The sequence below is a fragment of the Euprymna scolopes genome, chromosome 13 (assembly GCF_053919585.1).
Source record: "Euprymna scolopes isolate OS-2025 chromosome 13, ASM5391958v1, whole genome shotgun sequence".
NCBI classification, from domain to species: domain Eukaryota; kingdom Metazoa; phylum Mollusca; class Cephalopoda; order Sepiida; family Sepiolidae; genus Euprymna; species Euprymna scolopes.
In genome coordinates this window covers 24,170,504-24,196,912 of record NC_136494.1, presented here as the reverse complement: position 1 = coordinate 24,196,912, position 26,409 = coordinate 24,170,504, and the positions used below count along the sequence as shown (strand labels likewise).

The 26,409-nt window shown below is 34.8% G+C and overlaps 1 protein-coding gene across 1 annotated transcript in view; it reads right to left on the bottom strand.

The window, feature by feature from the left end:
* Positions 1–26,409, bottom strand: part of LOC145292383 (semaphorin-2A-like) — a 158,425-nt gene that overhangs the window by 116,106 nt on the left and 15,910 nt on the right. Inside the window, exons 3-4 of the mRNA XM_080138712.1 lie at positions 19,563–19,617; positions 12,794–12,941 (exon numbers count right to left, since the gene is read on the bottom strand). Of these exons, the coding sequence (XP_079994838.1) occupies positions 12,794–12,941; positions 19,563–19,617 (203 nt within the window). The remainder of the gene's footprint in view (positions 1–12,793; positions 12,942–19,562; positions 19,618–26,409) is intronic.

Below are 26,409 nucleotides of genomic sequence, written 5' to 3'. Positions count from 1 at the left end.
AACTTTTGAAATCGCTACTATATATTGGGTACAATATAGTAATAAATAGAGAATAGGCTCAATAATAATGATAAATCTGCACTAATTAAAATATATTTAAGCGTATTTTATGATGAGGCAACATCGGCGTCACGGTAATATATATATATGTGTGTGTGTGTGTGTATACACATCATTACTATTATGTGAAAGGAATTTTGTCTGTGTGTGTTTGTGAGTTCGCTGCCTAAGGGCTCGGAAAGAGTTGAGCCAATTTGGGAAATTTCACACAAAGGTACTTGCTGTGTCTCGGAGTGTTCTTGCGTGGGTTTTGTATTGGAGTTTGTTTGATAAGTATCGATAATCGAAAAACTCTGATTAAAGAAGGAAGTCTGATTCTGACTAAATTTAAGAATTTAACACAAACGACATCATAAGTGCATTTGAGAAATTTTATCACCACACAAGCAGAAAGGCTCAGTCTATAAAATCAACTGTACATTCTTTTATAAGACAAGGAGGGGGGCGCGTTCAAAATGCATGTTTTTGTTTAGAACACAATTGAACCAAGATACTTGACTATTGCATTTTAAACTATTATTTACAGATGATTTCATAAAACCAACAGTAGATTCTCTACAGTGCAATGTAGAAGCATGTAAAACTTCCTCTTGGTACACTGCGGAAGGGGGTGGGACTCCCTAACTAGAGCAGGCAATCAATCGATTTTACTGATTTTGGTGACAATAAAAGAATAGGCGGGAGGAAGGTTTGTTTATCTTTAGTCAATCCCGGACAATGTCGGGTCTCCTTGCTAGTGTTTAGTAAACGCTTGTGTATGCTCTTCATAGAGACTGATGGATTGTAAGTAGCTTTAACTTTGAAGATAGTAATAGCAGCCATGCTTTCAAACGGTGGTTCAGATGTCATTCCTCCACAATCGGCATATTTGGCAATGGAGCCCATCAAGTGCAGATAAAAATGCTTCAGAAATGGACACTGGCCAGAGAGGGAATGGAAAGGTCATGCCTATTGGCAAGTCAAGTGGCCAAATGAGCAGAACAGGTTGAGGTGGACGGCGAATAGCTTGCTCCAGATGCTAAGTAACAGTTTTATCTGTCTGTGGTCACTTAGATATACAGACTGTTATAACAGCATAAACAGAGATGCCAGCTAATGCAAGTATCGGCCATTTAAATGGACAGGCACTCCTCAAAGTGGATCGAATCATATGATTGGATCGCCAGAAGAAAGATGTATGCTGGTCGTTTGATCAATTTGCGATTTTTACTTTGCTACTTTTGTAAAAAGTTAAAAAACAAAACACGCAAATAAGATAGCAAAATATCAGGCATTGTACGGAAGTGAAACCTGGTCAGTGAGGGTTGAGGACATGCGTTGCATGGGATGAGATGACGTGAGACAGATATAATGGATGTGGAAGTAGGAGTCTGCCTTACGTCTGATTAATAGTAAATAAATTTTAATGTAAGGAAATCAACTTTGTAAAATAACCTTTCGTTGATATCGTTGTAACACTCCGCTATGGAGGAAATAGCTGGGTATATTAGACTCACAAGTCTTGGTAGAGCAACTCTCGTAGGAGAATGAAAAACTCCCAAAATAACATATATATATATATAGGTTACTCATATAAGGTGTATACTGACATGTATACACAAAAAAGAAACGGGCATAATCGTATTGACACAATAGTTCTTATTAAATCACTGAAGTTAAGCTAAGTTGACAATGGTTATTAACAGATGTGTGATCATTTGGAAATACAATGAGCTGTTTAGAGGAAAACGTTGACACTTCCCTGCAAGAATTATAAAAACCTAATGTCGGCATCTACCTTGACCGGGATAGACACAAGAGGAAAAGGGCAATATCAATACGTCAATGGCTGAAACCCTAGAGTAAGACCTTCAATCTGTAGTGTAATTGGGACAAAAATGAGTGCTAACATTCAATGCTGCCAAGACTAAACTCGTTTCCTTTAATATTTACAAGAAACCTTCTCATCCACTAATAGCCAATGATACATTATCTGAAAGTACTTCGTTCAAACTCCTTGGCTTAACGTTCACCGGGGGCATGAGTTGGAACAGATAGATTGAGAGCATTGCCAAGGTTGCTTCAAAGAAGATGGGCTCTCTACTGTGCTAGAAAGTTACTTATGCCCGAGAGTATCTTGTACACCCACAGGGCAACCATTCGCCCACGTATGGAGTATTGTTGCCACAATTGGGCTTATGCTACTAGTCTCTCACTCTTAGACAGGGTTCAAAAGAGAGCCGCCTCCCTAATAATTCCTGCACTGTCAGCTAGGTTTCAAGCTCCATCTCATCGGCGAAATGTTGCATCGCTCTGTCTGTTTTACAAGTATTTTAATAGTAGGTGCTCCAACAAACTACAAACCCTTGTACTCCTCGACGTAAATACCCCAATAAACCGAACAAGCAGCAAAATCCCACCCCTACACAGTAAAGATCTCCAGATGCCAGGAAGCCTTCTACTCTTATTGTTTCTCTCCTAGGACTGCTGAATTTTCGAATTCCCTTTCGGGTCCCTGCTTCCCCTAACTATACTGACATGCAGAAGTTCAAGTGTAATGCAAACAGAAATCTTGCTGCTCAACTCCCTACATAGTATCCCTGCAAATTATGTCCCAGATAGTAGCCCCCTTCATCAAAATGGCACTGTGCTTTGTTTGGAGTGAAAATGCAATAATAATAATAATAATAATAATAATAAAAACATGCGACAAGTAACTGCTTGTTAATTTGATATTTTGATGAAAATTAGTCCTTTAGAGGAAGCTGGTTCAACCTGCTCATGGTGAGTGCTGCTTTGCTGGGGGGGGGAGGAGTAAATGAGAAAACATTCTTAACGTCAAAAATCAAAAAGACTAAGAGCGCAAATTTTGGATAAATGAAGGGTTCAATATTCTTGGTGCAGCAAAGTTTCCTAAATTCTCCAAAACCAAAGTGGATTTGGAAAGAGAACATTTTTTTTAATAATAAAGAAGATTTTTGTCTGTGTAGGTACACACACACGCACACACACATGCACGCATACACACACACGCACACACACGCACGCGCGCGCTATATAGTGGCCCCTGTAAGTAGGAGCTACTCGAGACAGGAGATATCACCCAAGCGAAAATCTTGACCTACATATGAGTGAAAATCTAATTGACCAAATAGTGGAGACCGCCCAACATCATGAAAGTTATTTATTTGCTTCCCCACTGAGCAAATTAGGCACAAGGCCGGTTTTTTTAATGTGGAGAGTGAGTGAAGGGGGAACTGGACACTAAGAATTAGTAAGAAGGGTTTCCCCTACATTGACCAAAACTGATCGCTCAAGAGCAATGGTCTGGGTGTTGAGCAAAAAAAAAAAAAAAAAAAAAAAGTAAGCTGACAGGTTCAAACCTGTACAACAAAGGAGGAAAAGAACGCGAAAAAAAAAACACAACGTGATGTCTTTGCCGTTGCGTCCAGTGCCAAACCGGAAGTGGCGAAGGTTTAAGTTAAGTCTAGTCAATCGAAAAGTGTGGATGACTTTCGAAAATATCGGCAAAAAAAAGCGATAACTCCCTGTAAAAAAAAGTGGCAGGTGGAGGAATTAATGTTTTAAGCCAATTTTTCGATATTTGTCGTCCAAAGGGCCGAGTTCCAAACGGTACCGATCTGATGAATATCTGTCGAAAGTTGTAGGCAGATATACAAACATGCATACATACATTTAAACAGACAGCATTAAATACGTTTAATATATAGATTATAGATTAGGAGTAACTTGGATAATTTGAGGAGCCTGGAACGGATTACTTGGTTTTTCGTCCAAGGTACAATAAATTCTAGATAAGAGCTCCATCCAGGAAAAAATTAATCTAATGTCCAGAGGCCACTCTATATATGTATATCAGGGAGACCCAAGCTTGCCCAGGATCGAATCATTAAGGACTCTTTCATATTCCCATATTGTCATAAAAATTGATAAAATCGCCCATTTTTTTTTTAAATAAAATCGATTGATTGCTTGCTCTAATTGGGGACCCCCAATGACATTGTAATCTACATTGCACTGTAGAGAATCTACTGTTGGTTTTATAAAATTATTTTATATATAGTGGCTTGAATTAAAGTTTAAAATGCAAAAGTTAAGTATCATGGTTCAATTGTGCTCTAAACAGAAACATTCATTTCGAATACATCCCTGTCCTACCAAAGAACCTACTGTTGATTTTTATATGCTGAGCCTTTCGGCTTGTGCGGTGATAAAACTTCTCAAATGCACTTGTGATGTTAGGCTATGTAAGGTGTTAACTTTGGTCAAAATCGCCTGTTCCTTCTTTCATCGCATTATTTCGATTATCGAAGACATTCCAGTACAAAATCTATCTAAAACACTGCCAGATACATAAAGTACGTTTGCCTGAAATTTCATAAAATCGACTCAGCCGTTTTCGAGTCCATAGGGAACGAACTCACACAAAACACATACAAAGTTCCTTTTATATAATAGTAGAGATAAGTAACCACAGTATTTACTTAACCTGGAGAAATATATATATATATATATATATATATATATATATATATATATATATAAGTAGATGCTACCGGCGTTAGCCGGTATTAAACATAACGTGTCAAAAGTTGACAGAGTAGTTTGATAGAAAACATTCCTTGCGTGCGTGCACACAGATACATATATATAAACTACTTTTGCTAAATCCTACCCTCTGATGAGTATTTCTTCGAAACTCCGCGGATTAAGGACTATACACTTACTTAGTGTTTCCTTTTCAAATAAAGTATGTTTTTAACTCTTTTACAAAGTGTTTTTGAACCTGTTTTGTTAACTACTTGCTCTTATATATGACTAATTCATTTAATCACATAAATTGATATAGGAAGATATAATTTTATACGTCAATTTTCAGTATTTACTTCAACAGAGCTTTATACATAGGTAGAGCTTGGTAGTAAGTTATGAAAATATATAACGTTGAATATTCGGTGTAACTTAATTACCATATATATATATATATATATATATATATATATATATATATATATATATATATGCAGAGCATTTGGTATCCATCCAAACGGCAATTCTGACAGGGGCGATTTTTATCCATTGTGAAATGTTATGCAGCAACCACTCAGAAAAGAGATAACCTGCGGCAATAGAATGATAACTGGTTGACTGGCTTAGGGAGAAGGAGAGAAAGAAGAGAGAGAGAGAGAGAAAGGGGGGAGCTAGCTCGTGTCAGTGTGAGTAGAGAGGAATTGTAGCTGACACATTTGTCGTACATGCAGATGTAAAGGAAAGAAGGAGGATTTATCATCATCACGTGGAGACATATCGACTTAGTTACCTCGCTCGCTCGCGGTGTACATCTGCTTATTGATTAGCAAATATGAAGTGGCTGTCTACCGATTGCTCTACCTGCCCATCTTGGGCTCCGAGCCAGTCAATATTGCATATGTTTCTTTATAGCTTTTTTTTTACGTTTTAGTTATGTATCTTATTCGCTCATATTATCGTGTGTCTATGATGTATGTATTAGTGTATGTGCCTGCGGGCATGCGTATATTAATATCGCGCGCGCACACACACATAGATTATGTATAGAGGTTTTTGTTTCAGTGTTTACTTCACCAGAGCTCAATATGATTATAGGTAAACAGAAGTATAAAACTATGCTTATGGCAAGAAAGCTTCACCAAAACGTTTTTTTTTTTTCATTCCATGTAAAAATTAAATACGCAAACTGCTTATCCATATTAATATGATAGCGTGTGTTATTTTGTGCCACGTTTACATCTTTTTTCTTTCGAGTGACTGTCGTTAAATTGTTATGACCTTCCATTTTTTTTTTAATTCAATTTTCACCCCAAACAAGGCACAGTGCCACTTTGAAGCAGGGGGCTACTATCAGGGACTTAATTAGCGGGGTCATTATGAAGGGAGATGAGTAGAAAGATGTTTGTTGACATTACACTTGAACTTCTGCATATCGTTGCAGTTGGGAAAGCAGAATCCCGGAAGGGAGTTCCAAAGACCCGCAGTTCTGGGGAAGAAACTATTGGAGTAAAAGGCTTTCTTGCACCTAGGGATCTCTACTGTAAAGGGATGAGACTTAGTAGCTTGTCGGGTTTGTCGGGGGTAGTTACGTCGAGGAGGTACAAGTGTTTGCAGTTCGTCAGAGCATTCACCATTGAAGTATTTGTAGAACAGGCAGAGGGATGCAATATCTTGTCGATAGGACAGAGGCTGAAGCCTAGATGACAGTTCAGGACCTATCAGGTTGGCGACTCTCTTTTGAACCCTGCCCAGGAGCGAGAGACAAGAAGCAGATGCACCAGCCCAGATGTCACAACAGTACTCCATACATGGGCGAATGGTTGCCTTATAGAGGTATAGGATATTGTCAGGCGTAAGTAATTTTCTAGCACGGTAGAGGGAGCCAGCCTTCCTTGCAGCAGCCTTGGCAATGCTCTCAATGTATCTATTCCAGTTCATATTCCCTGTAAACGTAAGGCCGAGGAGTTTAAAAGAAGTACTTTCAGGTAATGTGTTCTTAGTCATTGCTATTGGTGGTAGAGAAGGTTTCTTGTAGTTATTGAAGGAAACAAGCTTAGTCTTAGCAGCATTGAATGTGACCAACCATTTTTGTCCCCATTCCACTACTGATTGGAGGTCATCCTCTAGTGTTTCTGCCATTTCCTTGGATATGTGTTCATTTGTTTTCCCCTCATATCTGTTATAGAGAGTGGTGTCATCGGCAAATATACCCATCTTCGAAACAATTTTATCAGCTTGTAATAGATCATTTTGTCAAGAATTCTGCATAAGTTTCGGTATCGATTATAGTTCATGTGACTTAAGTCATTTATTTCTTTTTTATAAATAATTTTACCAAGAATTCTTCATTAGTTTTGATTTCGTTTCGAATCTAGCGGATTCACTCAACTCATAGATATTTTTTTTTTATTTTTGAAACCACAACTTTATAATATATAATATTCGAAAGAAAATTGACTCTTCTCTCTCTCTCTCTCTATATATATATATATATATATATATATATATATATATATATATATATATGAACAAATGATTAATAAAACATGTTAAAAAACATCTTGAAAAAGAGTTAAAAACATATTTAATTTGAAAAAAGGAAGCACAGGATAAGTGGATAGTCCTTAATCCGCGGAGTTTCAAAGAAATACTCTCCTTCTCATCAGAGGGCAGGAATTAGCAAAATATTTTGATTACCTTGGTAAACTTATTGTAATTTTTATTTATTTATATATATATATATATATATATATATATATATATATATATATATATATATATATATATATACATACATAAACAAAATCTGCATGAATTAAAATATCATATTTAAACGTATTTTAGGCTGGGCTACGCCGTTCGTCCCTGCTAGCTTAGATAAATTCTTTTGGAGTTTTAACAAAAGAGCTACACTAATATCAGAGCGTCTTCATTTACACTGAACATCTACAGAATGAACATTAATATAGTGCATATGAAAGAGTCTTCTGTTGAATTTCCACAGCTCCGCAAGTGTGTATATATATATATATATATATATATATATATATATATATATATATATATATATATATATATATACGTGCGCATACGGGTAACACACCTAATCGATACATTCCTCATATTTTTCATTGGAGCAACCCTACTAGTTGAAACAAGCTTAGAGCGTAAGCTGTTCTAATTAAGAAGTTTATATGTAAGCACAAAATGCAACATCCTGACTTCTGTCGTGGAATACGCTAACATTTTACTGTATATGCCCGCTGAGTTAGAAATTATAGGCACTTAATTTCCCTAAATGTCTGAATTGTTGGTAGGCATATGTTATATTAGACCGCTTTCATCCCATCGACGAAATGTTGCATCCCTCTGCCTGTTTTACAATGGTGGATGCTCTGACGAACTAATAGCCCTTGTACCCCATCGACGTAAATACCCCCAATAAACCCGACAAGCAGCAAAATCCCACCCCTACACAGTAGAGATCCCTAGATGTCAGAAAGCCTTCTACTCTAATAGTTTCTTTTCCAGAACTGCTAGACTTTGGAATTCCCTTTCGGGATTCTGCTTTTCCAACTGTACTGACATGCAGAAGTTCATGTGTAATGTGAACAGACATCTTGCTGCTCATCTCCCTCATCTTCTGTCGTTAAATTGTTATGAACTTCCATTTCCATACAAGCTCACGAGGTATCCCTTCAAATTATGTCCATGATAGTAGCCCCCTAAATCCAAGTGGCACTGTGCTTTTGGGGGGTGAAAATGTCAAAAAGAAAAGTGGGTTCAAATAACTCCATTGGCAGTAATTTTCACTACTTACACTGATCATTGCGTAAGCATGAAACAATAGTGCCTGTGAGTATAAAAATATTTATTTATAAAGATATCGTTATATATATATATATATATATATATATATATATATATATATATGGTGTCCGTAAAGTAACTATAAAGTCTTATTGTTTTATTGTATTATATTTGTATTAATAATTAATATTTATTTTTTTTACAGGTTTATTTAATCAAGCATCTTTTGTTACAAATAAATATTTTAATACAATATCTTACTGTACTGTTAATATATTACAGGGTGCCTGTATAGTAACTTGTAAGACTGTATAGTAACTTTACGGACACCCTATATATATATATATATATATATATATGTGTGTGTTTGTTTGTTTGTTTTGTTTTTTTTACTGAGAACCAGTCACCTCCAGAACGTGTACAGAACAGATATAAAAATTTGGACCTAGGTAGCATTTTTGCTGACAAATTTTGGTTTTGTGTAATAGTATCATGAAGCAATTGTTTAAGTTTAACGCCCAAATCAAAATTATGCTTAATCGGTAATCTACTTAAATTATAAGATAAAACATATTTCCCAACTATATAATAGCAATCTCTTTCTAGCAATTACTTAACTATCATATTAATAGGTAACAAATTCTCATTTATTTAAACTATTTTTTAGTTTGTTGTATTTAGTGAAGCAGATTTACTTGCTTATGGTGTTGTCTCTGTTCCTGTTAGAACATGACTGGCCGTTATATTTAACTTTTAAAAATTTTAAACAATAGAATAATCATTATCGTCGTTTACGTATTATTTATTTATCTATTTCTCTTACTCTCCTTGCAGCAATATTTTTTCAGCTATAATGGGGGTATATATTTAAATGCTGCCCACATCAGCATTATGTGGCACAAGGCCGGAAAGTGGGAACCCCGCAGGCTCCCCTAAAGAAGAGCCACTACTGCAATTTTAAAAATTGCCTTAGTAACCCCGTCAGCATTCCCCGTTCGGGGCGCCTCAGGCAGCAAGCAATAAACTTGCCCCACTGGAAAGCCCGGTGGCAAGGCCTGGGAGGGTGGACCTCCTAGGTATTACCCAGGTCGCGTACCTCAGTCCAACAGGTGCTGGGCCGGTTCCCGGCCCTTCACCTGTTGGACTGAGTGTCAAGTGACGAATCCTTGATGTGTACTACCCTGTCTCCCTGCAGCCGAAGCCGCTAGGCGACCTTCCCCATCACAACAGACACAGTAATGGGGTTATGGTCCCTCACAGTTCCAAGTTTCTATTTATAAACGATGCTGCTAGGAACTGACGAATCAAATTAATTCACGTTCTGCTACCAACCAATCAGAAACCAGAATTGCTCCATAAAAATTAAACCTTTTTCTTTAGCAACCTTGTGTATGTTTTCTTCGTGTCGACACGGGAAGAATCTTTTGCCCTGTGGCTTCCAACTCAAAAACTGTCTACTGAGAACCAGTCACCTCTAGGACTTGTATAGACCAACTAACCATCGAAAACTGTTCTGAAACTAAACATGGCTTACAACTTCCACTGCGTATTTAGCTAAACTCATTATACTCCTCTCATCATTTCTCGTCTATATTTCATCTCATTATTTAAAACATTCAATGATCAACTAAGATGACTAACGTATTATATAGAAATGTATCATAGACATGTATAAATTGTAATTAAACAAGACCTAAAAGAAAACTTGCTTCTGTATTTCCCGTCAAATTCCACAATATCTTTATCTGTCATTCTTATCCATGTGTTCCGGTCCCTGGCAATATGAGAATTGAACCACTGCCTTTATTGGTTGCTCATTGGTGTTAGTGTTCTGTGATGCGTTTGTCCTGTCTATATAATATTGTTTGTTTTTTTCCTTAGTTAATCCGTACATTACGACTTCAAATGAGGTCAAATACAATTTTTGAAGGCCAACCTGCTTCAAAAAAAAAAAAAAAAAAAAAGGGCCGAATCCGGGAAATCCGGCCTTAAAAAAGCTAATCTGGCAACCCTAGACTACAATATGAGGGTGACCTCCATTTAATGTAGCACAGTTTCCGAATATAATTATAATAATATATGACCATTGTTGCAATTGTGCAAAACAGGAACTTGTAGGGCTTTCAACAAGTAGCGGTTCTTCACTGAAGAATGAAGTCAGCAAAACGTTATGTAAAAGGAACATTCGAAAGAAACAGGGCAAAAAGAACATTACCTACCAAGATGGGCTGGACTAAAGGAGTAAATTAAAGATTGTCTCTTACAATGTAATTTTATTATTTGTATTGGACTATGTAACACAATATTACTTTAGGAGTATTTCTTGGTACTTATTAATTTCTCATTTGAGTCAGTTTTACATGTAAAATGCAATGGACAATATTTTCATAGAATTGTTAATAAACATATATTTGTTGTGTGCTATAGTTGTTTTCTGTCAAAAACAAAAACCCATAATTTTTTGCACTGTCCAGAAAAATATAAGCTTTATCAAAAAATATTTGTTGGTTAAATATAGTTCGCATTCCATGGAAGTTCCACAAGTTCTGCTAGTGTATTTTAATAAAAATAAAATGCATGAAAAATCTACCATAATTCTAACTTAATTATGTATGTAAAAAGATGTTTTCTTCTACTTAGCCATAATTGGAAATTATCTGCAAATTAACCCACCCATCGAATATCGATGCATTTCTCCTGCCCTTATCATCCTGTTGAACTACCCGCTATCTAATTCATCTGACGTCGTAGAAAAAGTCTTAAAACAAAACTGCGTTTAAATTTTTTAAAACCAACTGCGTTTTAATAATTTTTAAACAAAAGGGTTCGATTTTTTTTTATAGCTTTAAGTTCTTCATCGATAATTTAAAGCCGGATTATACCTCCACCCCCCCCCCAAATCGTGTGACTGAACATGTAAACTGAAATTCTCATCTCATTACAGAATATGTAAACTGAAATTCTCATCCCATTACAGAATATGTAAACTGAAATTCTCATCTCATTACAGAATATGTGAACTGAAATTCTCATCCCATGACAGAATATGTAAACTGAAATTCTCATCTCATTACGGAATATGTAAACTGAAATTCTCATCTCATTACGGAATATGTGAACTGAAATTCTCATCCCATTACAGAATATGTAAACTGAAATTCTCATCTCATTACAGAACATGTAAACTGAAATTCTCATCTCATTACAGAACATGTAAACTGAAATTCTCATCCCATTACGGAATATGTAAACTGAAATTCTCATCTCATTACGGAACATGTAAACTGGAATTCTCATCCCATTACGGAATATGTAAACTGAAATTCTCATCCCATTACAGAATATGTAAACTGAAATTCTCATCTCATTACGGAATATCTAAACTGAAATTCTCATCTCATTACGGAATATGTAAACTGGAATTCTTATCTCATTACGGAATATGTAAACTGTAATTCTCATCTCATTACGGAATATGTAAACTGAAATTCTCATCCCATTACAGAATATGTAAAATGAAATTCTCATCTCATTACAGAATATGTAAACTGAAATTCTCATCCCATTACAGAATATGTAAACTGAAATTCTCATCCCATTACGGAATATGTAAACTGAAATTCTCATCTCATTACGGAATATGTAAACTGTAATTCTCATCCCATTACGGAATATGTAAGCTGTAATTCTCATCTCATTACGGAATATGTAAACTGAAATTCTCATCCCATTACGGAATATGTAAACTGAAATTCTCATCTCATTACAGAATATGTAAACTGAAATTCTCATCTCATTACAGAATATGTAAACTGAAATTCTCATCTCATTACAGAATATGTGAACTGAAATTCTCATCTCATTACAGAATATGTAAACTGAAATTCTCATCTCATTACGGAACATGTAAACTGAAATTCTCATCCTATTACGGAACATGTAAACTGAAATTCTCATCCCATTACAGAATATGTAAAATGAAATTCTCATCCCATTACAGAATATGTAAACTGAAATTCTCATCCCATTACGGAATATGTAAACTGAAATTCTCATCTCATTACAGAATATGTAAACTGTAATTCTCATCCCATTACGGAATATGTAAACTGAAATTCTCATCCCATTACAGAATATGTAAACTGAAATTCTCATCTCATTACGGAATATGTAAACTGAAATTCTCATCTCATTACAGAATATGTAAACTGAAATTCTCATCTCATTACGGAATATGTAAACTGAAATTCTCATCCTATTACGGAATATGTAAACTGAAATTCTCATCCCATTACAGAATATGTAAAATGAAATTCTCATCTCTGACCAATTATATCATTGCTGTCATAATTACACTAGTTACATCAGTAATGACGGATATATTTTTACTTACATTTCCTGGTCGAATAGCAGGTACATGCTTGTCCGGCACTGGTAGCCAAATTGATTTATCGTTGTCCTGGTTTTTGAATGGCCCGTTAAATACTTTTTGGATGTCATGCCAGTCATATGCACAAATCGCAGAGGCCGTCACGCCATTTCTGAAGATGCGAAGATGTAAAAAAAAATAACAAAATATTAAAACAATATTCACTTTTTTGAAGGAGTAGTAGTTGAAATAGAAAAACAAGAGAAAATCCAACGAATTTGTGGTCTTCTAGATATATCAATCAGTTCATTAATTGGGAATTGAACCCCCACCTCCAATTTGGATAGAATTCACTTTAGAATATACCTGCCAGTCGTGCCAAAATCTTAAAAAATGTAAACCTGTTATTCTAATAAGTAGGGCTATGACAAGAGATTATTCATTGTTTGGACCCTCGAGTATATATCACTTGATATCTTATATGCTTTTATATAAAGTGATGTGGTTCTCGATTGATTAACTGTCTGTGTCGGATACATACTCGAGAGTCAAAACAATAAGAACGTTTTGTTGTCATAGCCCTAGTGATAAGACTTGCTCTCTTTTAAGATGTATTACTTCATTAAATGCTGAATGTTTTTTTTAATTATCGAAATATATTTTCACGATACCTGAAATATGTTATATATATTATTCTTCATAGAAAAGAACTTTTTGTAAACATTTCGGTAGTTTAGCAGTATTTGACCCTGATCCTCGTGATTTTCCATCAATCATGGCTCGGGCTTGACCGGCAATCACCGGATTAAGGCGAGTATTGTTCAAATGTTGAAAGGCTAACTTGACATTTTTTTTTTTTTTGTATTAAAAAATGTAATTTTTAAAATTATTTTTTGGGTAATAGGGAGAATGTTTTCTATTGATTTATTTTAAAAAATTTCAATTCAATAGCTGAGCAATTGATCAAATTACCAAAAAGCGCCATTGAAATGGAGGCAGACGACTTTCCAATTAGAAGAAATTGAATGAAAAAAAATAGTTTCAAGCCTGCAAAAAGATAATAGCTGACACGGGAATGAATATATGCCTTTTAAGTAAACAAATGCAAACACCGAAGCAGGAAAAAAAAAAGATATATTCATTAAATTTACAGAGGTTCTTGTAATATTTTATTCATTATATTTCCACATTTTTCCGGTGTGTTTCTTTTGAATTTCCTCTATGTGAGTTACTTCGCTCAGCTTAATCTGGTGATTACCGGTCGAGACCAAGCCATGATTGATGGAAAATCCCGAGGATCTGGATCAAATACTGCAAGAGTGCCAACATTTCATTTTTTTTTTTTTTTTCACTATCGGGTCGATGCAAAAATTTTTGCCGGTTTATAGAAGAGACATTTTAAACCATTTTATGTATATTTTTATAACAAACATATCGCTGATTCATTTATAACTTTTTGTATTTAGATTTTTAAAACCTAATTTATAGTTTTCTACAATATTCTCGTACATGTTGACCCCAAAACGGCTTTCTTTAGTCAACACAAATGAAATAATCTTCCATTATTATAATGCTCGCACTACTAACCAAAGATCTGGGAGAATTTGGTTAAGAAATTTGCATCATCCTGCATATTCTCATGACCTCACTCCCTCGGATTATCACTGTTACAATTTTTTTTATTATAATGGGGTAGATATTTATTTGCTGCCCACCACAGAAAAATGTGGCACAAGGCCGGAAGGTGGAGAACAGGCGAGCTCCCCTAAAGAAGGAGCACTCTCGCCTCAACAAAAATTCCCTGGGCACTCCCGTCGGCATTCCCCGGTAGGGAAGCCTCAGGCGACAAGCAATAAACTTGCCCCACCGGAAAGCCCAGTGGCAAGGTCTGGGAGGGTGGACCTCCTAGGTAGTACCCAAGCGATGTACCTCAGTCCGACAGGTGCTGGGCCGGTTCCCGGCCCCTCACCTGTCGGGCTGAGTGTCAAGAACGAATCCTTGACGAGTACTCTACCCTGTCCCTCTGCAGCCGAAGCTGCTAGGAGACATCCCATCATACCGGATTATAATGGGGTAAATATTTATTTTTGTTAAAAAGTACAAAATACAATTTAAGAAAAATTTGGCACAAGGCCGAACATGGGGGAAGGACGGTTTTGCTGTCTAATGCTATCTAATCTAACCTAATTAGTTCCCACTTTCAGTCTACTTTCACCACAATACCACATTCATAATATAAATACGTCAGCATATAAATCCTTCGTCAATCACCATAAGAACATCATACCATGATAACCTAATTAAAACTCATAAGAAAAAGGGGGTTTGGGATATAAAAATGTTATTATACAATATAAAATGAGCTATATACAATTGTACAATGTTAGTCACAAAACACCCCCTCCATTGCAGATACACCGATTCGCCAGTCGAAAGGGTGAAGCAGGCCCAAACGCTTTATTATATACACCTCTTACGAAAACTTTGAAAGGGAGCCCGCATCTCTGGCGAATCAAGCGATCTGTCACCTAATTGAGGGGAATAAGGCTAAAAAAACAAAAAAAAACCCTTAAAACTGGGCCTAATAATCGCTATCACACACTAGCTAGGTTATGAACACAAAGGCCTACAAAAACTGGTCCTACTCTAGTCTAAAGATGTAACCTCCCAGGACTTGTGTAGAACAACAAATCATCGGAAACTGTTCTGTCTACTAAGAACCAGTCACCTCCAGGACTTGTGTAGAACAATGAACCATCGGAAACTGTTCTGTCTACTGAGAACCAGTCACCTCTAGGACTTGTGTAGAACAAGGAATCATCGGAAACTGTTCTGAAACTAAACATGGCTTAAACTTCTAGAATCACTTATTTTGAGGATTACCAAACCATTTAGATGTTTTAACATCACCAGGAGATTGAACATCAAAACCTGAATTATTTTACAAGTGAGGCAGATGGAATCAAGTTATTCAGAGCAAAGGTTAATATTACTATAAATAAAGATTTTCAAAAACAAATAGTTCATTTGCAAGATGAAATTTAAAATCGGGGGAAAAAACTTGTGCAGACATGATACTTTTGCTGTTTTTAAATGGTTTATATCAACTGATAGTCAACCCGTATAATAGATTAAAATTGCCAGCAAATAGTGGTATGGTTCATTTTGGCTTTTATGATTTCTTTTTAGCTGTTAGCATAACATGTGTTAGCATAACTTCTGCACCTAAAATACACTTGATGCATATTTAGTAAAACCACAGTGGCGTGAACATATACGATAAAAAATTGTGTAAAGGCAATAAATATTGTTTTATCTTATGTTTTCTCAATTTTAGTAAATCAAGAACCATTTCGGATTGTATATAACAACTGAAATAATTGCTTTCTTCCGTTTGTATGAAGACTCTAGTTGTTATATACATTTAAAGTGTGTTCTGACTGCAGGTGTGATACTAATTAGATTTTAACTCGAAATAATTTCTCATTTACTAATATCTCTCTCTCTCTCTCTCTCTCTCTATATATATATATATATATATATACACACATACACAGAGGGTGTCCACAAAGTCTGGCTACATAATGTAGCCAGACTTTGTGGGCACCCTGTTTTTATATATATATATATATATATATATATATATATATATATATATATATATATATATACAGGGTGCCCACAAAGTCTGGCTACATAATCTACAGGATGCTTCCACAAAGTCTGGCTACATAATGTAGCCAGACTTTGTGGACACTCTGTATACATATATGTATATATATGTACACACATACATGAAAGCAACAATGTGTGTGAGAGTGGAACTGTCTCTATCAAACTACTTTATCAGTTTTGCTTTACAAACTTGAAACTTGCTATATAAGATGTTTGGACTTGTGTAACAGATTCGATTTGGCTTTTAAGCCAATAAAAACAGCTGCTAAGAGGTCAAAATTGAAAAAAAAAAAAAAAAAAGAACTTGGCGGGCGTAAATCCACTAAATGTTATTTCTACGCATGCACAAATATACATTTTTAACAACATATTTTAAAAGTTTTTTACATGGACTTACATCAGACGATAATAAATAAGGTTGGGGAGGCAAATGTTTTGGTTTCGATTCCAGCTGATGGAATCCCAGGCATATATTTTTCTTTGACTTTTGAAATCACTACTATATTTGTGGTACAATATAATAATCAACAACGTATTGGCTTTACAAGAATGAATACTAAATCTGTATGAATTAAATATCATGTTTAAGCGTATTTTATGACCGTACAATGCCGGGCAGTGTGTTTGTATTTAACAAAAACAAGATGAACCAATATTTATGAACTCTATACAATTTTTCATCAAATTAAATTGGGATTTTCCACATCATTTTTAATAGTTTTTTTTAGGTTCAACTCTAAGAATCTTTGGCAGAAAACATTACTGGCATATATTCTTTACTAGCGGTTGCGCCGTGTTGGTACCCACAACGCCGAGTCACACAAAATCGAGTACACTCAACATCGTCTTACCATCAACGCTAACGTTGTGAACTCGGAATATGAGAAATTCCCATATGCACAAAAAATTACTGAAAAAACAAAGATACCCTAACTAAAGGTAAGGATAATGAGTAAGCGTTGGATGAAATGATGGTTAAAATTATTACGAATTTGCCAGGATTCGAACCTGGAATCTTCTGATCCGTAGTGAAACGTGTTATCCATTGCGTTACAAGTCCTGTCCGTATGCCAAAAGATGTTATCGCGACTGTATAAAGACAGTGCTAAATTCCGTTGACATGGGCAGGTAACTTTTTCGACAATTGCATGAAACGGCCCAAAAACCATTATTTTGGGCTTTTTGTGTGACTTGGCGTTGTTCGTTACAAACCATACATAGATAAGGACAATCTAGTGACTCGCACCTTTCAGGGAAAAAAAGTTTCCATTAGGTGCATCCGCTCAAAAGTTTTATTGGTATATGTACATACATACATTGATTGCAAGTCTTGTCAGACGAGTGCCAATCCCTTTGACACTGAAAGTCCATGAGCCTGAAAATGTCTTATTTAGTCCTGCTGGTGAATTCACACGCTCAAGCAGACATGACACTGAAGACAGTCATTGGTATACATACATATGTATACACGCACACATACATATATATATATATGCACACACATACATACACATCACACACATATATACATACATAGAAACACAATACATGATACGCACACATACATACACACATGCAAACATATGCAAGACAGTCATTGGTATACATACATATAAATATATACACGCATGCATACATATATACCCATACATGTATAGACCTATATACATACACAATGCATAATACAGATATATACATACACAATGCATATATACACATATACATATACACACATATACAAATACATACACATATATACATGTACACATATGCACATATATACACATGCATTCATACACATGCACACTTATGTATATACATATACATGCATATATACACATACATATATATGCATACATACACATGATGATTGCAACGTCTTGTCAGACGAGTGGCACTCCCTCAGACAAAGTCCATGAGCCCAAAAATAACTTTTTTTTAGTCCTACTGGTGAATTCACACGCTCAAGCAGGCATGACACTGAATGAAGTCGGTCATTGAGATCAATTATTACATGCTTCCAGCATTTCAAGCCTCCATGTGTGACAACTTTTCCATCACAACAGGACCACTTTTATAGACAAATGCCTGAGAAAGTATCTATACACAGATGATGTTACAGAGTCTTAGCTTTGTACGACAGCTAAGTCTCTCTCTCGGTTCAAAATGTTGAGATCCAGCAACAAGCAAGAGCAAGATAGCCAGCAACAAGTCAAACTGCAGACCAGCTTAATGCGGGTACTGGTCTTCCGTTTTATGGGTTTTTAAATCAGAGATTTGCTTCTCCTAGAAAGGTTGCCTTTACCACGGCTTACAGGAGTCCTCTCCACCCCAACACACAAACACACATGGTGCTTATTGGTCGTTGACCCCAAAAAAGGGTTCGTTCGCCCTGAAGGATTACATACGCATAGAGTCATATACGCATATATACACATACATACATTTGTGCATATATACACATAAACACATATATGCATATATATACATAACCACATATATGCATATATATACATAAACACATATACACATACATACAAACATATGTATATACATACACACACACTCAAACATATATACACACACATAGATATACATACATATACACACGCATGTACATATATAAACATACATATACATACATAGATACATATAATGATGGCAGATCAATTATTACATGCTTCCAGCAATTCAGGCCTGCATGCGTCACAGATTTTTCATCGCCATAGGACTATTTTTTTTTTATAGACAAATGTCTGAGGGAGTATCTATACAAAGATGATGTTACAGAGTTTTAGCTTTGCACGACAGCTAAATCTCTCTCTCTCTCTCTCTCTCTCGGTTCAAAATGTTGAGATCCAGCAACAAGCAAGAGCAAGATAGCCAGCAACAAGTCAAACTGCAGACCAGCTTAATGTGGGTACTGGTCTCCCGCTTTGTTTTTTTTTTTTAAATCAGACATACATACATACATATATATGTACATAAATAAATAAACATTAAGACTTTTATTAATAGTATAGATAACAGACGAAAGCATTTAGTATTAGTAGTATTCATCGTAGATTCCTTTTTATAAAATTTGATGGTTAAGAAGGTAAAGATTTTCTTCACTTACCGATTGGTTGTAAATAATGCATAAAATATTCTGTTGTCCTCAGAATAGACATCCTCTGGAAAAGCAGAAAAACGGTGCATAATTAATCAAATTAGTATAGAGTAGAACGATAACACTACAACTTTATTTCAAACTTTTTCTAGAAAAAAAAAAGATTCAAGTAACTTATGTAGTTCAGCTGACATCTATTCCATGTAGCCGCCTTCAGCCTCAATCATTGCCTTGATACGGGTCAGGAAATGGGAGCATGCCTTTTCCACAAGTGCTGGCCGAAAAGTAAAGTTAAAAGACATTTTAATATCCCAAATACTGGACTTCTTCACATCAGCTCAATAGTTGATTATATTTAAATGAAACAGAGCCATTATAAAGACAGTGGAGATGAACAAAATTGTGATATTATTTGTATCAGTTCAATGAATTTTTTTTGTTAGTGATGTTATTCAGGGGCGGCAGACTAAAGAAAGGCTTTTCGAATAATCTAAAATAAAATATTCCAAATCGTTTCAGAAAGGATTGTGCAATACATATTTGCTGTGTCTAAGTTTTACTTTTTGGAACTTAAATAAAACTAAAATATTATTTGTATATATATATATATACACACACACACACACACACACACACACACACACACACACACACTAGCAGGCCGTCTGGCGTTGCCCGGTCGTAAAATATACATAACTATTATATTTTAGTTCATACAGAGACTGAGATATGTAAGTATTATGGGTTTTTTTTCAAAATAATTTTAGATCCTGGATATGACCTTAAACTATATCCAGTGGTGAGGCCCTAGCTTGCGGGCTTTGGGGAGGGTTGAGCCACCCTTTAATTGCCATTGCTCCCAGGTCCACTCTGACCTGGAGTGGTTGTACCTGTTAGGATCCCAACTATGGGTTAAATAGAAACGGACTTGAAAACAAATATATTCTATTAAAATTTTTTTCTTAAATCTTTGGATTTGGCATTAAATAACCCGAAAAAGGTTGATATGCCGTAAAACAAAACTAACTAACCAAATCTAAATAATTTACTTCTTGTAAGCAAAAAAAAAATATTCGAGCTGAGATCGAAACCAAAACTTAAAGTATGATAACCATTAGACCAGCTTGGAATGATCTTTAAAAAGAGTTTTCAAACCTACTTATTTTTAACATAAGGAAGCTGTTATGTTTTACGACCGTGCATGCGCAGTCATGAAACAGTTGACAAACAGATAAAAGGCTGATCACTCCCCAAGTACCAAATATTTTCAATTTTGACCCCTTAGCAGCCCTTTTTTTCTGGATGAAAACCAATTAAAAAGTTTTCCACATGTCTGAATATCCTATATACTTAATATAGCTATATATACATGTGTGTATGTATGTGCTGATAAAGAAACAACTTACATTTCAGAAATAATCGCAGACAAATACTGTTCTTGAATGCTGGTATAAATGAATGTTATAGCAATATATTTAAAATTTGAAAAACCAGTGTTAATTATTTATTCATTTTTTTTTTAATGTTTTCTTATAAGATAATTGGTTTCATTTTACTATTAAGCTGAACTTTATTATAGTTTTTTTTATTCTGCATAATTGCATAGAATTTAAAATGAAAACGTTTTAGCACACAGAAATATTTGTATACGTATCTATACAAGTGACCTTGACGGTGATTATGCAAAAAGTTTCTAACAAATACCTCTAATAAATATTTAGTCTACAGAGTTGAAATTTGATTGGTTGTTTTTGTTTTACGGCATATCAACCCTTTTCAGGTTATTTAATGTCGAATCCAGTGATTTTGAAGAACAATCTTTTTAAATAGAGTATATTTGTTTTTATTTAAGTTGGTTTCTATTCAACCCATAGTTGGGACCCTAACAGGTACTATCAGTTCGGGTCAGAGTGGACCTGGGAGCAATGGTAGTTAAAGGGTGGCTCCACGCTCCCCAAAGTCCGCAAGCTGGGGCCTCACCATCGGATATAGTTTAAGGTCATATCCAGGACTAGAGTTGAAAGTTGATATATAGAATATTTGTATCTGTAGCACACTTTCGATTTGCTTTTTAGCCGGGAAAAATTGCTGCTCAGAGGTGAACATTGAAAACGAAACAGTTGACCTTGGCAGGGAAAATCGAATAAAACATTACTCGTGTTGTTATTGGTTCAGATGCACAAAATTAAATATTTATAGCTCAAAGTTGTTTAATTTTTAACTTTTCATATCCATATGTCGTTAGCTCAGCTGGTAACGATGCTGGGGAGATAAATAAGTACTAAGGCTGGAGTGCCAAACGTTCTGGTTTCGATTCTAGCGGATGATACCGAAGTTATAGTTTTATGACTTTTAAATTCATTACAATATGTTGGATTATAAGCAGTAGAGAATTGGCCTCTATAACAATAAATCAGAAATCTGCACGAATTAAAATAGAATATTTATGTGTATTGTATAACCGGGCAAGTCTAGCAGCCTGTCTATATGATCTGAAATAGAACCATTACATCAAATCTGTTAGCAAGGTCACAGGAAAAATGGTTTGATCTTTCTATTTCTATATCTGTGCCTAAATCAAAACGCGGATTCCATGAACAAAGCTTCTTTCTTAGAACTGCATGCCTGTGGAACTCTGTTCCGTCTGCCTGCTTCCCACCGGACTACAACTTGGATGTGTTCAAGTCCAATGTTAACAAATTCTTAATGAACCGCCCCCTTAAGTAAACACTTCCTTCATCAAATCTCCACACTAACGTAATGTACTTGCAATAACCCTTATCCCTGAGTGGCTCCCGGGCCTTGATAAGTGGTGATCACTGTGTAAAAAAAAAAAAAAAAAAAAAAAAAAAAAGTAGGTATTTCACTGCCAATGCAATCCTCTATCAGTCCAAGAGCCAAGTACGCTCTTAGATGGAACACTGTTGCCACGTCTAGGTGGGAGATGCTCAGCATGCCAATTCTGCCTTGATAGAGTTCCAAACTGGCTTCAAACAAAGTAGATGATGAACTTTCCCTTCCCTGTGGCATCTTTCCTACAGAAGAGAAACTGGCTCTGCTCTATCCTTATTTTCATGTAAAGTGCTCGTGTGTGTTCCAATTTATAGCCCCCCCATCCCCAATCCTTTCTAAACTTTCACAAGTAACACTCGACTAGCTTGAACCACTATCAACAACCTCTATCTGTGCCTAAATTTGCATGCAGATTCCATGAACACAGCTTCTTTTTTTAGAACCGTTCGTCTGTGTAAAACTATTCTATTGGCCTGCTTCCAATACAACTACAGTAGTGTAGATTTCAAGTCTAATGTAAACAAGTTCTTGTTGAAGTGTCCCCTTTAATAATCAAGTTGTACCCAATAAACCATTAACGGTTACTAAACTACTACTTCACATTCATTAACCCTTATACTTAAGTAGCCTTTGGGCCTTTATAAGCGGTAACTCCCATGAATATATATATATATATATATATATATATATATATATATATATATATATATATATATATATATATATGCTTGTCCGTGCGTTATACCTGGCATTAAGAGTTCTCCTAATCCACACACAATGTATTGTATTCCCGTGTTTCAAATTAATCAATAAATCTTTCTCTCTCTCTCATTATATTTATCTATAATATAAAGCTGAACGTCTGTGTGTGTGTCTGGTCACGAATAGGCTACTATATGGTTGACTATTATATAAAGCTGAACGTCTGTGTGTGTGTCTGGTCACGAATAGGCTACTATATGGTTGACTATTATAGAAAACTGATCACATATAATGATAGAAGATGTATCGAGACACAGGAATGAGTATGTTTGATCTGGCATAATGATGATTCATTAAAATTGTGGGGTCTGCGTACGCGTCTGGTCTACAAAGTATGGAAATAAAAAATTTAAAAATTAAAAAAAACGTTTACAAGTGATTTTGATATAGATGTACATAGTAATACTTTGATAAGTATGTTTTAACTTAAATAGGGATGGTATAATAAAATTGTGGGATCTGTGTTCGCGTCTGGCCTCCATAACATGGAAATAGGCACAAACTTTAATAAAGACTTTTCATATCTATCTGCGTAAGTATACTTTGATAATTATGTTTCAGTTTGAAGAAATATGGTATAATAAAATTATGGGGTGTTCGTTCGCACCTGACCTCCATAAAATGGAAATATGTCACAAAGTTTAACAAGGTTTTTTAATATAGATCCACAGAATATTGTGATACTTGTTTCAGTGTGAACAGGTATGGTATAATAAATTATGGGGTTTATCTATTTTATTTTTACTTTCATCATATTTTGCTTTGGTTTTGATACCCCCAAATTCGAAGCTATCTCTTTACAACCCTTCCTTTTCATAACCTATCATACTTTCATAAATCGGAGTTCATTTTCTGTAGGCTGTTTTTGAACCCAGTCAACGACGGATACTTTTGCTAGTATATATATATATATAACTATACTTTTCTATTATGAATATCTTTTCCTCTTTCATATTTAAACTCCACTCCATGTTGAGCTTCTATCAAAAAGTCTCCATTTAAAGAAATCTTATATACTTCTTGGATCCCCTTACATATATATAACTACTTAATTTTATCACATAAATTAATATATGAAAATATAATTTTATGCATAAATTTTCAGTATTTACTTCAACAGTGCTAATTACAATGGTAGAGCTAGGTAGTAAGTTATAAAAATATTCTCGCGAGAATGAAACGCGGAATATTCTGTGTAGCTTAACTGCCATATCTATTTTTATAACTTACTATATATACATATATATATATATATATATATATATATATATACACACACACACAACAGTGTATATTTATATAAAGTTAGGTGTAAATTAATTAAGGTCCTAAATATGACGTTAAACTATATCCGATGGTGAGGCCCAAGCTTGTGGGCTTGAGGAGTGTGGAGCCACCCCTTTAATTGCCATTGCTCCCTGGTCCACTCTGACCCGGGGTGGTAGTATCTGTTAGGGTCCCAACTATGGGTAAAATAGAAACGAATTTGGAAAAAACAAAACAAAAAGCAAATATATTATGTTAAAACTTTTTCTTCAAAATCACTGGATTCGGCATTAAATAACCCGAAAAGGGGTTGAAATGCCGTCAAACAAAGTCAACCAACCACCCTAAGCTAATTAAACGATCACCAACAATTGTATGCTAATAAATGTTTTTTTTTAAATTTTTTTATTTAATTTTTTGCTCTTATATTTAAACTACCTCCATGTCGAGCTTCTTCTTATATCAAAATATCTCCATTTAAAAAGCCTTATATACTTCTTGGATCCTCTCCTCTCTCTCTCTCTATATATATATACACACACACACACACACACAGATGTATACATATATGCGCACATATACGCAACAGTGTATATTTATATAAAGTTAGGTGTGTGCATATGTTTATATGTATGCAGTGTATATTTATATAAAGTTAGGTGTGTGCATATGTTTGTATGTATATGATTTAGTCCTAAACTAATTAACCGATCATCAACAATTGTATGCTAATAAATGTGGTTGTTTTTATTTAATGGATATATGGAAGCTTATTCTCTTAATTGCATGAGGTTTTATGTAGCATTAAGTTAGCAGATCTAGAGCTATAACTTAAACATTTGTGTTAATGGAATATAATTATATATATATATATATATATATATATATATATATAGCTGTGCAAGTAAGCATATCTATGCATAGGAGAAAAAGAGAAGCCAATAAAGTGTGAAAGTATATTAACTGCTTGAAGGCAATAGACAACGTATATGTATTAACCTATTTTGCTCAGCCAATGAACAGATTTTTCGAAACCAGAGTCGTAAAAAGAACGACGGAATAAGTAAAAGCTGCTAATTATTAAACTGCACAACAGACGTCACACGACTCGCAAAATACAACAATAAAAACAACTTTTTTTTTTTTTACATTTGACATTCTTTCTTTTCATTGAAAATCATCAAATGTGCGGCGTTCATTTTCATACGCATGTCTTCACATCTTGCTTTTTTTTATTATTATTTATGGCGACAATTTCATTTTATTTTAGTCTTTTAACAAATGAATTTGCTTGCAGCATACACGGAAACTTTTATTTTACTTTGCATTTCTCGACAAACCTATTTATTTTACTTTCTGATATTTGACCTATAGGATCCAATATGTAATATTTTAGTTTTACTGTATGATATATATATATATATATATATATATATATATATATACTGTTTAGTTGTGTTATGATTCTATACACACACATACATACATACATATATTATTTTATATAGTCACATAAAATATTATGGAAAATGTGTTTGCAGCATTTGCTTCGATAGTGCTCAATACGTAAATACAGCTAGGTTAATAAGTTATGAGAGTATACGTATTTATGATAATTAAGCTGTACAGAGGCTTCCACGTTTCACCTCCGTGGGGAATCGCCAGACTAAAATGTGTTGAGGCATTATAGTCGCACAATTTCCTACTTGCTTTCAAGGTGTAAGTCTACCCATATTAAAGGGCTGTGATACAGTAAAACAGTCTGTAGATGATTTTATATATATATATATATATATATATATGTATATGCGTGTGTGCATGTATGAACGAAAAAGAAAACTTAATTGAACATCGGAATAAATAATCGAAAACAAGTTTTTCAAATCAAAGAGGATCTGAAGACGAAACCGGTAAAGCTCTCGTTTTAATTATTTATTTCAGTGGGTAATTTGATTTTTCTTTTTGTAATATTTTACACATCCTGTCTCCCATGGGATTTAATTTTAGAATATACTGTGCATTTCATCCTTTATAT